Raw genomic sequence first — 12,001 nt, 5'->3', positions numbered from 1 at the left:
GATGATGCAGGTGAATAAGTTACAGATTTTTAACACCACTGGAAACGGGTGTCACAGTGAAAAAACAAAAAACCATCCAAACAAACAAAAACCCCAAATGAAAAGAGGATACAAGGAACCTTTGCATCTCATTTGCTGAGGTGGACCTTGTTCCTCTTTTACATCCCGTAAATTGTCATGCGTGATGTCAGCTTGTAAGAGGTTGATAAGCTGTCAACGTGCATATGCGTGGTGCTGATAACAGCTTCTAAGTGTGACTCAACCGCCTTTTTAGTCACCCGACAACTGTCAGCCTCAGGTGGCCTCCTCCGCCACTTCACTCAAGGTGCTGCATCCACCATAAATGACAGCTCTAGTGCATATGCGCTTGCAGTGCGACGTGAATCATAACTGAGTGTGTCAATCAACAACACAAGCTCGCTAAAGATCAAGACCTTGAAATAGAAGCGTACAATGCATTTGAAAACGATTCATGTTTTCCCCATTTTTGTGTTTTAAAATGTTCAAAATTTGAAAATGAATTACAATAGATAATCAGAGTTCTACACAACCTGAAACATAAGTACTTTATGGCACAAAGGCTGTCATATTAACAGGTTTGAGCTCCAGAATGTAACTACAAAAATGGTCATGAAAAGCATACTACAACATCTGAATTTTACTTGTCAATCAGTGGCACTTCAAATGGTGGCAGGTGTGTGCTGACTACTATTAAAAATGAGTTTGTGAGGGGAATTCTGTAAACAGCCACATCACCAGTACAAGGGTTCCACACAATTTCTTTATATCAGCTGTTTGTTTTTCCTTCCCCTCTAATGAAAGACTTCAGTTCTTTTTCAAATGTACAGGTTATAGATCCTTGGAGGTGGGATCTTTCAACACGTCTGTCTCAATATTTTTTTTTAACAGCACCAAAACCTGTCATGAGAACTGGGGTATGTAGACTTTTCATATGTGCTGTAGGTACGTTATTTCTTGAAGGGCCACTGCCATTGTTGTTTTCATTATCGTTCTCATTTTATTGAGTTTGCAAGATAATTTGGGAAGATGTCCTTTTTCAAGCCATTTTGATTGGTAATTTACGCTTGGCAGTTGAAACTATTGGGATTTGTCATTGATATTCAGTACGTAAATAAGCTTTGCACTGATTGTATCGCTATTCTTCTTACAGGGTTCGCACGCGTCCCTAAAAGTCCCTAAAAGCCCCTAAATTTTCGAAAGTGCATTTAGGGGCTCCTAAAAGTCCTGAAAAACCGCGAAAACCGGTCAAGCCCATAAAAAGGCCTTAAATTATAAAAAAAAATCAAAGGGAGGACCTCTACCGCCAAAATTCTCCCGAAAAAAAAAATATATTTTATTTAAAAAAAAAAAAATAGCGATCCGTCTGGCGTCTAAAACAGCCGGAAATTGTCAACGGAAGTCATTTTGTCATTGATATTCCATTGTTCGTTTCTGTGAGTCGGCATTTCACTTTGTAGTGTTTACATAATTCACCCGCGGGACCTCGAGTTGGGGTTCGGGATTCCGCACTGACTGTTTTTGTTGTTGCGCTTCCGGAGTAAAAAGGTTAACAGAGTTCCCGCCGTTATGCGAGTAGTGTTTTGATGTCGAACAATAAAACAAGTTTTGTTCCTGTGTTCGACACTCCGCCTCCGACTCCTTTTCTCCGGTGCTACAACTTCGTCTTCGTTACGTCTTTCATCGATCCAACTTGTATCATGGGGAAGTGCATTTTTCAAGATGCTTGGGTTGAAAGTAAGGAGTTTGGAAGTTGGGTTCGTCGAGATGCAAAAGATCGGCACGTGTTTTACTGCCATCTGTGCAAGAAGACCTACCAGCTAGGAAAGACGGGCGTCAAAGCGCTGGAGTCGCACCGGAAAAAAAGGAGACACGCTGATTTGGCGAAGACTCTCTCATCTTCCGTTGGTAATCATCTGTTTCTAAAATATCAAGATAGTGAAGCATCAACTTCAGGCAGTGGTACTAGCAGTGCATGCGCACCTACAGTTGTCCAGCCATCAACTTCAACCAGCCAGAAGTCAGGCTCTATGAACGTAGTTCAATACACGAAGGCGGACTCGTTAAAGGCAGAGATCGTGTAGACTTAAAAAGTGATCTGCAGCCATTACAGTTACAAATCTTGTGAAAATAATTCAAAAGTGTTTGCAGTCATGTTCCCAGACAGCGACATTGCTAAAAACTACCACTGTGGGGAAATGAAGACTTCGTACCTGGCTACATTTGGCATCGCTGCCCACTTTTCATCTCTACTGCCTCAAAGCCAAAAAAGCCAGAATAGAGACTGACATATCAACGCTTATTGAGAAGGCTGACAGGCTGTGTGAGGAGGCAGAAGAAAAGAGGAAGCTGAGGTTTATCACCGAGGCCAATGCACTCAGAGGCAGAGCAAAGGACAAGAGAGCCACTTTGGCACCTCTGCAGCAACAAATAGAGGAGGCACTGGGTAGGCTCAAGGAGCTAGAGTAGGGGTCCTGAGACAGACATCAGTAGAAGACATTTGTGTATATAGTTGCAATTGTAGTTAGAATCTGTTTTTCTGTATACTGTTATGTGAAGACGTTGACAATGGTCATATCAATGAGAACTACCACAAGGGGCGACAGGTCATCACTGTCACAGGTACTGAGGTACTGGAACCTTTGATGAACCAAGAACAGCCGATGGCACCATTGAGTGACTCTTTTTTCCTTACTCTTGATTTCCCACGATTCCCCTAAATTTTTTCCGTGTCAGCCCCTAAGAATGGCCCTAAAAAGCCCTTAAATTTTTTGGGTCCGACTGAATATGAACCCTGTCTTAGTTTAAATATGGAAAGTATTTTTGATTGGTCCTCTATGGTGTCTTGTTGCAGTGAAGCGATCGTAGCAAGCTAGCTTTTCGGTCCTTCTATGTGGGTTCTATCATTGTGAACCAGAATTCACCAAGCGTTTGTGGTGTGTGACCACATTCTTATATAGGTGCGTAAACATGTTGATAACTTCAAAATGTCATGTTGGTACCGCTGCCATGCGAGGATCCCTGTATATGCTGTGGGACTGCCTGGCGACCTAGGGCGTCCTGATCCACCTGCCCAAAGTCTTCTGAGAAAGACTCCAAGTCAGCCATAAATGTGATATCAATACAATTGCTGTACATCCCTGATTTGGAAGAAGACTGAAAACACAGAGAAGTGAGGAGATCTTTATATCTTCCCATACAAGGTAAACAGTGGCACAAATGAAGTACTTTGAATACAAAAGCTAAAAAATATACAGTAAATGTGGTATGAAAATACTTTGATTTGTGTTGAAATCATACTGCTGCCACCCAGTGGCTGCTGTGCTACTCTGCAAGTGTATTACTGTCCATAGCGAGCCCAGGCTAAAGCTTAATGTATTAATTTACACTAACATAATACAATGTAACACATTGGGCTGCCCCCTTTATTCCCCACTCCCAAGCCTTTTCTCTTGTCCTCCATCTTTGTTTCGATCACATATTGGAGGAGATGAAGCAGGATGCATTTGTGGAGGAGAAGAAGTCACTGCTGCAGAAACCCTCCTCAGACAAGTGTCCGTACTCGTTGTTGTAGAAGGTCTGACCAGACAGCTGCTTCAAGAAACTTGCATGCGTGGAGCTGGTGGAGCCAAAGCTCCGGCCCAGAGAACCGTGGAGTCCCGTCAGAGGCTCCGTGCTGCTGCTGCTGCTCATGCGCCTGAAGGTGGGACCCCGGGATACTCAATAAGTACACAAATGCGTGTCAGAGTTGTTTATGCAGCTCCATGTCATTAAAGTGCGTCACCTTTTTGACACTGCTCCCCTTTGCCTGTGTTCAAGTCGCTGTAATTCTTCAGAGGCTAAAACCATCCCACTGTCTGTTTGGTTATCCTGAAGCGACAATGTTGCATGAAATGCCGCCATCAGATTTTCTCAGAAAGAGCGCAGCAGTCGCACCCTAAAATCAACTTTCTGTGTCATTTGGATGATCAAAAAGGTCCTCTTGAACATTTATATATGAGCTTAAAGTTCCTCACCTGTTCCTCCTAAAAAGTGACTTAACTTTTCGGGTGAACCGAGGCCACCGATGCATATTTTGGAAAACTGCGATCAAACCGATGAAAGTTCTGACCTGAGTGGTCCTCTGAGGGTTTGTCTCTAAAGGCAACTCTTCAAACGTCTCCACTCTCTGCTTCGTTGCTCCCACAATCACACAGCCGGGCATGGGGATGCAGTTGTAATACCTGCTCCAAAGACGACAGAGGTCGGCATGCAATGTACACGACGGAGCTTCAATATTTTAAGACTCAGTTACTACACTAGCGGATCTATTCCGCTCGTTGAACATTTTGGGAGCATCAAAAGGATCTCAAGTCTGTCACCAAAGGTTTTATGATTCCCAGCGGTTAGGTCGTGCATGCCATAAGATTGTTTAATGGCCGGGAACTCTAAAGAAGTTAAAATCTCACCTTTGTTCCTCCAGTGTGGAGTTTGTATGTTCTCTACAAATAGCGTCTAACGAGATGTGCCGCAACCGGTATAAAGCGACCTCAATGTAGAATGGAAGAGGAAGCAAGGGATGAGGTTTTGTCAGTACCTTGTGGGCAGCGTGTTGCAGGCGAGCCTCAGTTCCTCTTCAGATGGAGGACATGATGAAGCTTGAGAAAAGCCATCATCCTCTGAGCTCTGGGAGTGCTTCAGAGCATTGCAGTCCTTCCCGTCCTGGGGAAAAAAAGATTGAGAAAGTATCAGAAACAGGTCGGAAGCGCTTTCGCTGGGTTGATGATCTCACAGGCAGACTGTTGTCCTGCAGCAGGTCTGCCAGGGTTTGCACTAGGGTGGGGAAGGGGGGCCTCTCTTTGGGCTCGCCGTGCCAGCACGCCAACATGATGCCATATCTACCAGCAGAGGGCAGAAAAGTCATACAAAGCAAACTCAATTCATGTGATTTTTTTTTTCTTTTTCTTTCTTTTTTTTTAAATGAAAAAAAAAAAGAGGGGCTGTCAGTAAACTTTATTTTCAATAAAAATTCAAGTGTTTACAATTTGGAATTACAGATGTGCTTCATTAAGTATTGGAGAACTGCACAATGTGATTATTACCATCGCTTTGATCAACCTATTGTGATATATGAAAATCAATCAATTCGAGGGGAGAAATTGTTAAATTAATGCAAAAGAAACTATTTCATGACTAAATACTCTTAACTGCTTGGGCCACATGCAGCCCACCATGGATTTAGATCTTACATTTCAGGGGAGGCCGTTTCTGGTGCTCTCATCCTGACGCCGTCTTTCAGTCGTTTGCAAAACTCTTCATCAATTTGCACTCCGGGATATGGAGATGCACCTGGAAGATGGAACAAAGCTCGAGCTCCATGAACAAATTCGATTTCATCTGCTTCTAGAAATCAGAGGAACATCGCAATTGGTTTGTGCAGATGGAGTTTTCCACTTCAATGGCGAGCGACACCACACAGTCAGAAAAGGCTCCGTTTGAATCCCCCCTTTCTTCCACCTCTTTTCAAATCTTTTTCTTGATAAGTTATTTTACCGAGTGAAAAGATTTCCCAGAGGAGCACGCCGAAAGACCACACGTCACTCTGGCTGGTGTACACTTTGTCAAAGATGCTCTCTGGAGCCATCCACTTCAAAGGGAGTCGGGCCTGTGACGGGGGCAAAGCGGCCAGACAAATATTACAGCCGAGGCATAAAAGTAAAAATGTGAGAGTAAATCGTGGTCACGCGGCAACGAATTGGTTTGCGGAATAGTCGTACATTTCCTTTCCTGACATAGTCGGGGTCTTTGTATATGTCTCGGGCCAGGCCGAAGTCGCAGATCTTCACCACGTTGTTTTCTGACAGAAGAATGTTGCGGGCCGCCAGGTCTCTGTGGATACACTGAGGATACACGCACACACACACAGAAGTCCGCATGCATCAACATTTATGTGTGTGTCCGTGTATGTTTACAATGAGCTTTCACATACAGCACAGTCAACTGCCACAACGTGTTTTTCTCTGTGAGTGATATCATGTGCAGTGTAATCATCTGTTAGTTTTATGTTGTTTGATTGCACACTGATGTGTGGGACTGGACTTTGTCTGCCAGCCCTTGGAGCTGCCAGCACGTTAAAAGAGCCACTGCGATGCTGGACCTGGTTGGAAAGTTCAGTGTCACTCTATTATTAGAAGTGTAAAGCGCCACAGTTTGATCCGTTCACTGTGAGCAATTAAAATGAGATACATTTGATACTATGAAGCCAGACCTTTGTGAGCAATGTTTGAAGGTCTTAAAAGACCCAGTGAGATATATTTTTGATTATCTCTTCACTTACATAAAGACAAAATGGACTGAGACCAAAGCAAGCAGAATTGACAAAATTACAAGCAGCTGCTGACATAAGTATTTCACGCGTGATCATTTTTCCCACGAAAAACCTTTCCAAAGGTGCTTTTGACGTGAAAGTTTCGCCGGAGGTTGGGAACATCCCAAGTATTCCATCCATAGAAATGAAGTAAAACAAATAAGATGAGAAATTAATTTGGGTGCAATAATGTAAATGTGGAAAAAGTATGGAACAACTAACAAAAGGGAGGTGCAGAAAGGGCATGGAAAGCCAAGACAGCACCTAAAATCTATCAATATTCAAACATTAATCAAGGCCCTTGTCAGTGCAAAGTGCAAGAACTTTTTGTGCTGTTGGTTGTTACAACAGATGAGACAGATATACAAAGAGATCATTTTATGGAATACCAGCTGAAAAGACCAGAAAAGATCGATGGATTTCGGCAATTAAATGTGATGGATTTGTCAGTGCAGATGAATATCGGATGATTCAGTCCTCATGGATGGCGTACAAAGGGGTCTCATTGCCAAGGTGTGAGTCAAGACACGTCACATGAGTAAGAGCTGTCTTATGGCCATTGAAAAGTAATTGCCGCACAATGTAATGATGGCATAGAGGACAGGCGCATATCTACATTTCTGAACAGTGAGTACAAACTGCATAAATTTGCCTTGATCAAGTGCTCCTTATTCGATTTCTGACAAAGGAGAGCAAAAAAAAATAATAATCAGAAGAATTCTCCAAGAGCCAAGGACAATCTGTAGAGAACTTCGAAATTCATGGAATTAGCATGTACTGTTGTCCCAAGGAAAACACTGAGCAATGTCCTCCGCCGCCACAGGAGAGTGGAGGCATGCACTGGAAAGGAGAGGAATGAAGGTTAGCCGAAGTAAAACTGAATATATGGGCATGAATGAGCGGGGCGGAGGGGGAAGAGTGAAGCTCCAGGGAGAAGAGATAGCGAGGGTGGACGACTTCAAATAGTTGGGGTCAACAATCCAGAGCAATGGTAACTGTGGTGAGGAAGTGAAGAAAGCAGGTTGGAACAGCTGGCAAAAGGTGTCAGGTGTATTATGCCATGGTTGTGTGGGTTTTCTCCACAAACTCTGGTTTCCTCCCACATTCCATAAAGCATGCATTAATTAGAGACTGTAAAATGCACTAAGGAGTGATTGAGAGTGCCACTGGTTGTTTGTCTCTGTGCCCTAGGATTGGCTGGCAACCAGTCGAGAGCGTACCCTGCCTCCTGCCCTATGATAGCGTGGATAGGCTCTGGCACTCCCGTAACCCTTGTGAGGATAAGCGGCTCAGAAAATAGGTGTATGCATATTATAAGCTCACCTGGACCAATACCTCAGCTATTTCAATAAATCGATAATGCTTCAAATTTTCAATCGACAACACTAGAATTGCCCAGCACAATGAAGTATAATTTCATATCTAAGAAGAAAATTGACGTCTTTCACTTTTTCCAATTGTGACAATAAAAGAGACCCTCATAACGCTTTGTAGAAGGACAAAACACTGATATGACCAACTTCAGCTACCATTCATAAATTAGGATTATTCTAGTGTTAAGAAAGGAAAATGATTTGTATTGAAGATACTGTATGTTTATTCCTGACTGACTAAGCTTAAGTAGCCAGGACCACATAGGATTTAAATGGAGTCTAATTGTCAGATGAGAAATCCACTGTACTTGTCTTTAGACACCAACCATTGGTTCAAAAGGATCATAATTTCCAAATGCTTTTTGTAGTTTTTCAACATGATAATGATCTGGGCTGCAATCTTCGTCCTACGTACGCAACCTCGAGAGACAAATCAGCATTGTTCACATGCTAATTGCTACAGTGCTGATAATGAACCTTTCTGGATGCCAGGAACTCCATCCCACGGGCCACTTGGAAACTGTAGCAAATTAGATCTTCTATCGTCAAAGGCGTTTTCCACAAATCCTCCACTGTGAGGGGAGAGAGGGAGGAAGGATCAGAGATGAAAGTTATGTAATCTGTGCATGTAATGTCAACACAAGCCACTCGTTTTCTGAATAGGACTCACGTTTATCCACAGCAGGTTTCTGATTAGCTGTGTTTGGCGATGCAGTTTGAAGGCCGATGAGCGGGGAGGAGGAGGGTGACGGCGGATGGTGGCGAGCTCTTTGGTCCATTTGTCCAGCTTCAATCATACGTCTAACTTGGCTCTGAGTTTTGGGAGAGCGATCCTGTATCGAGAAATGATAGAAAGTGTCATGTTATCAGCCAGAATCATACGAGCGTGCCTCTCTCTAATTGACGATGGGTTCGTACCCTATATGGAAGGAAAAACTCTCTCTTTGCTCGCAGGAAGTTGGACAGATTCCCATACTTGCAGTACTCTACAATCACCATCAGCGGGCCTGTTCAGACAAACACTTACAAATAAGGCATATCTGGCTCTCAAAAATGAAATATAGCATTTCTGCTGTTCTAATCACAAAAAAAAAATACATTTAGTAACAAATTTGACACCATATGGATAACCCCAAAAACTTTGCTGTGCTCCCATGCTGTGGTTTTAGAATACCCCCGACAGAGTTATTTACGCCTTCGGCGAAAATGGCACTGGAGAGAAACAATACTATAGCATCCACCCCAAAAAAGCGAGTTTTGCTGTGAGGTTACTGAGGGACAACTAACAGCAAGGAGTCCCATGAGCGCAACGCATCTGTTCCAACAAAAACAAACAGCACAGCTCAGTTGGTGCGTTCGTGCACTTCTGACTGACCGTTTGGTTTGGTGCAGGCTCCCAACAGGTTCACCACGTTCAGATGGTTGCCAATGTGAATGAGGATTTTCAGCTCAGACATTAAAGCCTTGTGCTCGCTGGCCGTGGCTCCATCTGAAAGCACAGAATGGAAGGGAAACAAATCTTGATCGAAAAATGGGAGAACTGAAGTGCACCTAGAAATTAAGACAATTCGCATGCTGAACAACATTATTGGTACGCCTGGCAATTACACCTACAGGTAGCAAAGTTAGTATATATTTTGTGAGAGCGGCAAGGTTGAGAAAATGGATAGAGCGTAGGCCTCACAGTTCTTCGGGCCAGATATCAAACCCTGCCAGTGCGGAGTTTGCATGATCTCCTCGTGCCTGTGTGGGTTTTCTCCGGGCACTCTTAATTTCCACCCACATCCCAAAAACATGCATTAATTGGAGACTCTAAATTGCCCCAAGGTGTGATTGTGAGTGCGATCGGGTGTTTATCTCTACGTGCCCTGCGATTGGCTGGCAACCAGTTTCAGCGTGTACCCTGCCTCCTGCTTGTTGACAGCTGGGATACGCTCCACCACTCCCGCGACCCTTGTGAGGATAAGTGGCTCAGAAAATTGATAGATTTTGTACATACGGTACATAAACTGATTTCATGATTTTTATTTTTTATTATTATTTTTTTTTTTTTAGGTTTGTCATCTTCAAATGATGTGGCCCAACTGTATAGAGCTCGTGCAAGTAACGTCACCATTTTCACGGCGCCATGTTGCCGGTCAAAAAGAGCTGCTGGACAGTGTCGGGGACATTGAACCGAAGCTGGATATATACAATGCCGGAGACTTGTTGTGGTGTTGGTTATTACAACAGACAAGACAGATATTCAAAGAGATCATTTTATGCAATACCAACTGAAAAGACCAGAAAAGATCGATGGATTTCGGCGTGATGGAAATGTGATGGATAGTGCCCAACCAAATACACACGACTGTGTAGGGGATCACTTCACTTCAGGTAGGAATTATTCTTCTCAATCTCGAATTACCATTTATAATGCCAAATTGGCTCATTTGAGAACAATGCATTTGGAAAAAAAAACAAAACAAAAAAAACACAGGTAGTCTCCAACGTACACGAAAGTGTGTTGCAGCAACACGTTTATCTTCGATAAACGTCACCCTGACAGACTTTTTTTTTCTTCCTAATATGCATTGTTCTCAAATGAGTCCAATACGTATTTAAAAAAGAAAATAAACCATCGGTCCCACAAAGGTTTACCAAAGTTCGTGTGGCTGCAACGCGCTTCCGTGTACGCCGGCTGAAGCCTATCCCAGCGGTTTATTTTCATTTTTCAAATACGTATTGGACTCATTTGAGAACAATGTATATTTAAAAAGAAAATAGTCTGTCATGGAGAATTTACCAAAGTTTAACGCGTGGCCGCAACACGCTTCGTGTACGGAGGAGCCCACTCGCTGTCTTTTTTTTTTCTCCAATCATAGTTGATGAATATGAGTTTGTGTAAAATCAGGGGTCATTTATTTAAATATTGGTATTTGTATTGAAAAAAATATGAGTGGGTCCATCACTATGTGGGATTTATTCTTGTTTGAAAACAGATCCAGCAACCAAGTATTTGTATGAGTCTAGACTTTTCGAGGCTTTCAAACTCTTCCGTGTAAACGACTTCCTCACCAGATACATGTGTAGTTCCAGTTGTCCAAGACAAGCGGAAGCTGGTTAATAGTCCAATTTCTTATCAGTGAAAACATCGACTTTGGCATTAAATATGGGTCCTCTATGCCAAGTGTCTCTCATTTTTCCCATGGACCTTCATTTATTATCACCTTCTAAATGTTTAATGGTATCGGACAAAACTCTGGACGTCGTGCTACAAGATGTATTTTCACGTCGTCTCCAACCGACTTAGCATTGAAGAATACTTTGCTTGACCGACACTTCCGGCCAGTGACGTGATTTGATGACACAGGTGCACAAGCTCTATATTTAAAAATGTAATTATAGTCATTGAGCGGAGACATTGGCCCAATACTTCTCTCACGTGTTGGACTGCAGTGTGTTTGGCCCATTGGAGCCATCGTAACTCGGATAATGGGTTGTCGAACCAGCAGCACAAAACGCAACATATTGTCCTGGTGTTTTGTTGAATTGAAAGGAGCATGATGGCGCGTACACGTGTGGTCGCCGCGGTGATGTGCTCTGTAGTATTAACATGCTGATAAGCGCCATTATAGTTAACATGCTCATCAAGCAGCAATGACGCAGCTATACAATCATTTCACTTGTTAATCTAGTATCTCCGTCTTAATTATCCCTTTGACAAAAAAGTAATCCTCTTGAAAAGGGATTCTCGTTTAGAGCTTCTTCTAAAAAGAACAAACTGCCTCATACAATTAGGGAACAATGTCTCCTGTAAGAGAAAGACAAAACTGTTTAACTCAGCTTTATGATGCTTTTGAAATTCTACCTCCTCAAAGCTTTCCACCCAGGGCAACTACTTCCCAACAATATGCCACTGGGTTGAGACATTGAAATGCTTCTATACTAAACTCTTCCATTCATGGTTTTATGAGCCGTGCTCCAACAAAAAAACCCTCTGCCCACTTCAGAGTCTTAACAAGCCTTCACTCCATCCTTCGAGTGCGGAGTAAGGAGGGTGTCAACCTTGACATCATCATGATTTTTAGTGTGTAATGTCTTTATAATAGCATTTCCTTTATTTATAATATAGGTATGGATCATAAGTAAACTTAGTGCTGGGGCAGGAACGGATTAATTGCATTGGCATTCATTTCAATGGGAAACACTATCTCGGTTTACAAACTTTCGGGGTTAGAAAAGCTCACAGAACAAATACAATTTGTCACCTAAGTTTTCAGAG

General features: G+C 42.8%; 1 protein-coding gene across 1 annotated transcript in view; it reads right to left on the bottom strand.

Moving 5' to 3' along the window:
- Positions 1 to 3,187: 3,187 nt before the first annotated feature.
- flt4 (fms related receptor tyrosine kinase 4) overlaps positions 3,188 to 12,001 on the bottom strand; it is a 60,816-nt gene continuing 52,002 nt past the window's right edge. Inside the window, exons 19-30 of the mRNA XM_061835525.1 lie at positions 9,113 to 9,226; positions 8,656 to 8,744; positions 8,408 to 8,570; positions 8,215 to 8,309; positions 5,775 to 5,897; positions 5,551 to 5,662; positions 5,247 to 5,346; positions 4,790 to 4,895; positions 4,595 to 4,719; positions 4,130 to 4,241; positions 3,803 to 3,888; positions 3,188 to 3,715 (exon numbers count right to left, since the gene is read on the bottom strand). Coding sequence (XP_061691509.1) covers positions 3,493 to 3,715; positions 3,803 to 3,888; positions 4,130 to 4,241; positions 4,595 to 4,719; positions 4,790 to 4,895; positions 5,247 to 5,346; positions 5,551 to 5,662; positions 5,775 to 5,897; positions 8,215 to 8,309; positions 8,408 to 8,570; positions 8,656 to 8,744; positions 9,113 to 9,226 — 1,448 coding nt within the window. The 3' untranslated portion in view covers positions 3,188 to 3,492. The remainder of the gene's footprint in view (positions 3,716 to 3,802; positions 3,889 to 4,129; positions 4,242 to 4,594; positions 4,720 to 4,789; positions 4,896 to 5,246; positions 5,347 to 5,550; positions 5,663 to 5,774; positions 5,898 to 8,214; positions 8,310 to 8,407; positions 8,571 to 8,655; positions 8,745 to 9,112; positions 9,227 to 12,001) is intronic.

Source organism: Syngnathoides biaculeatus, chromosome 11, assembly GCF_019802595.1.
Source record: "Syngnathoides biaculeatus isolate LvHL_M chromosome 11, ASM1980259v1, whole genome shotgun sequence".
In the NCBI taxonomy this organism is placed as follows: Eukaryota; Metazoa; Chordata; class Actinopteri; order Syngnathiformes; family Syngnathidae; genus Syngnathoides; species Syngnathoides biaculeatus.
The sequence above is the reverse complement of the archived record's forward strand: the minus strand, read 5'-3'. Positions and strand labels throughout refer to the sequence as shown.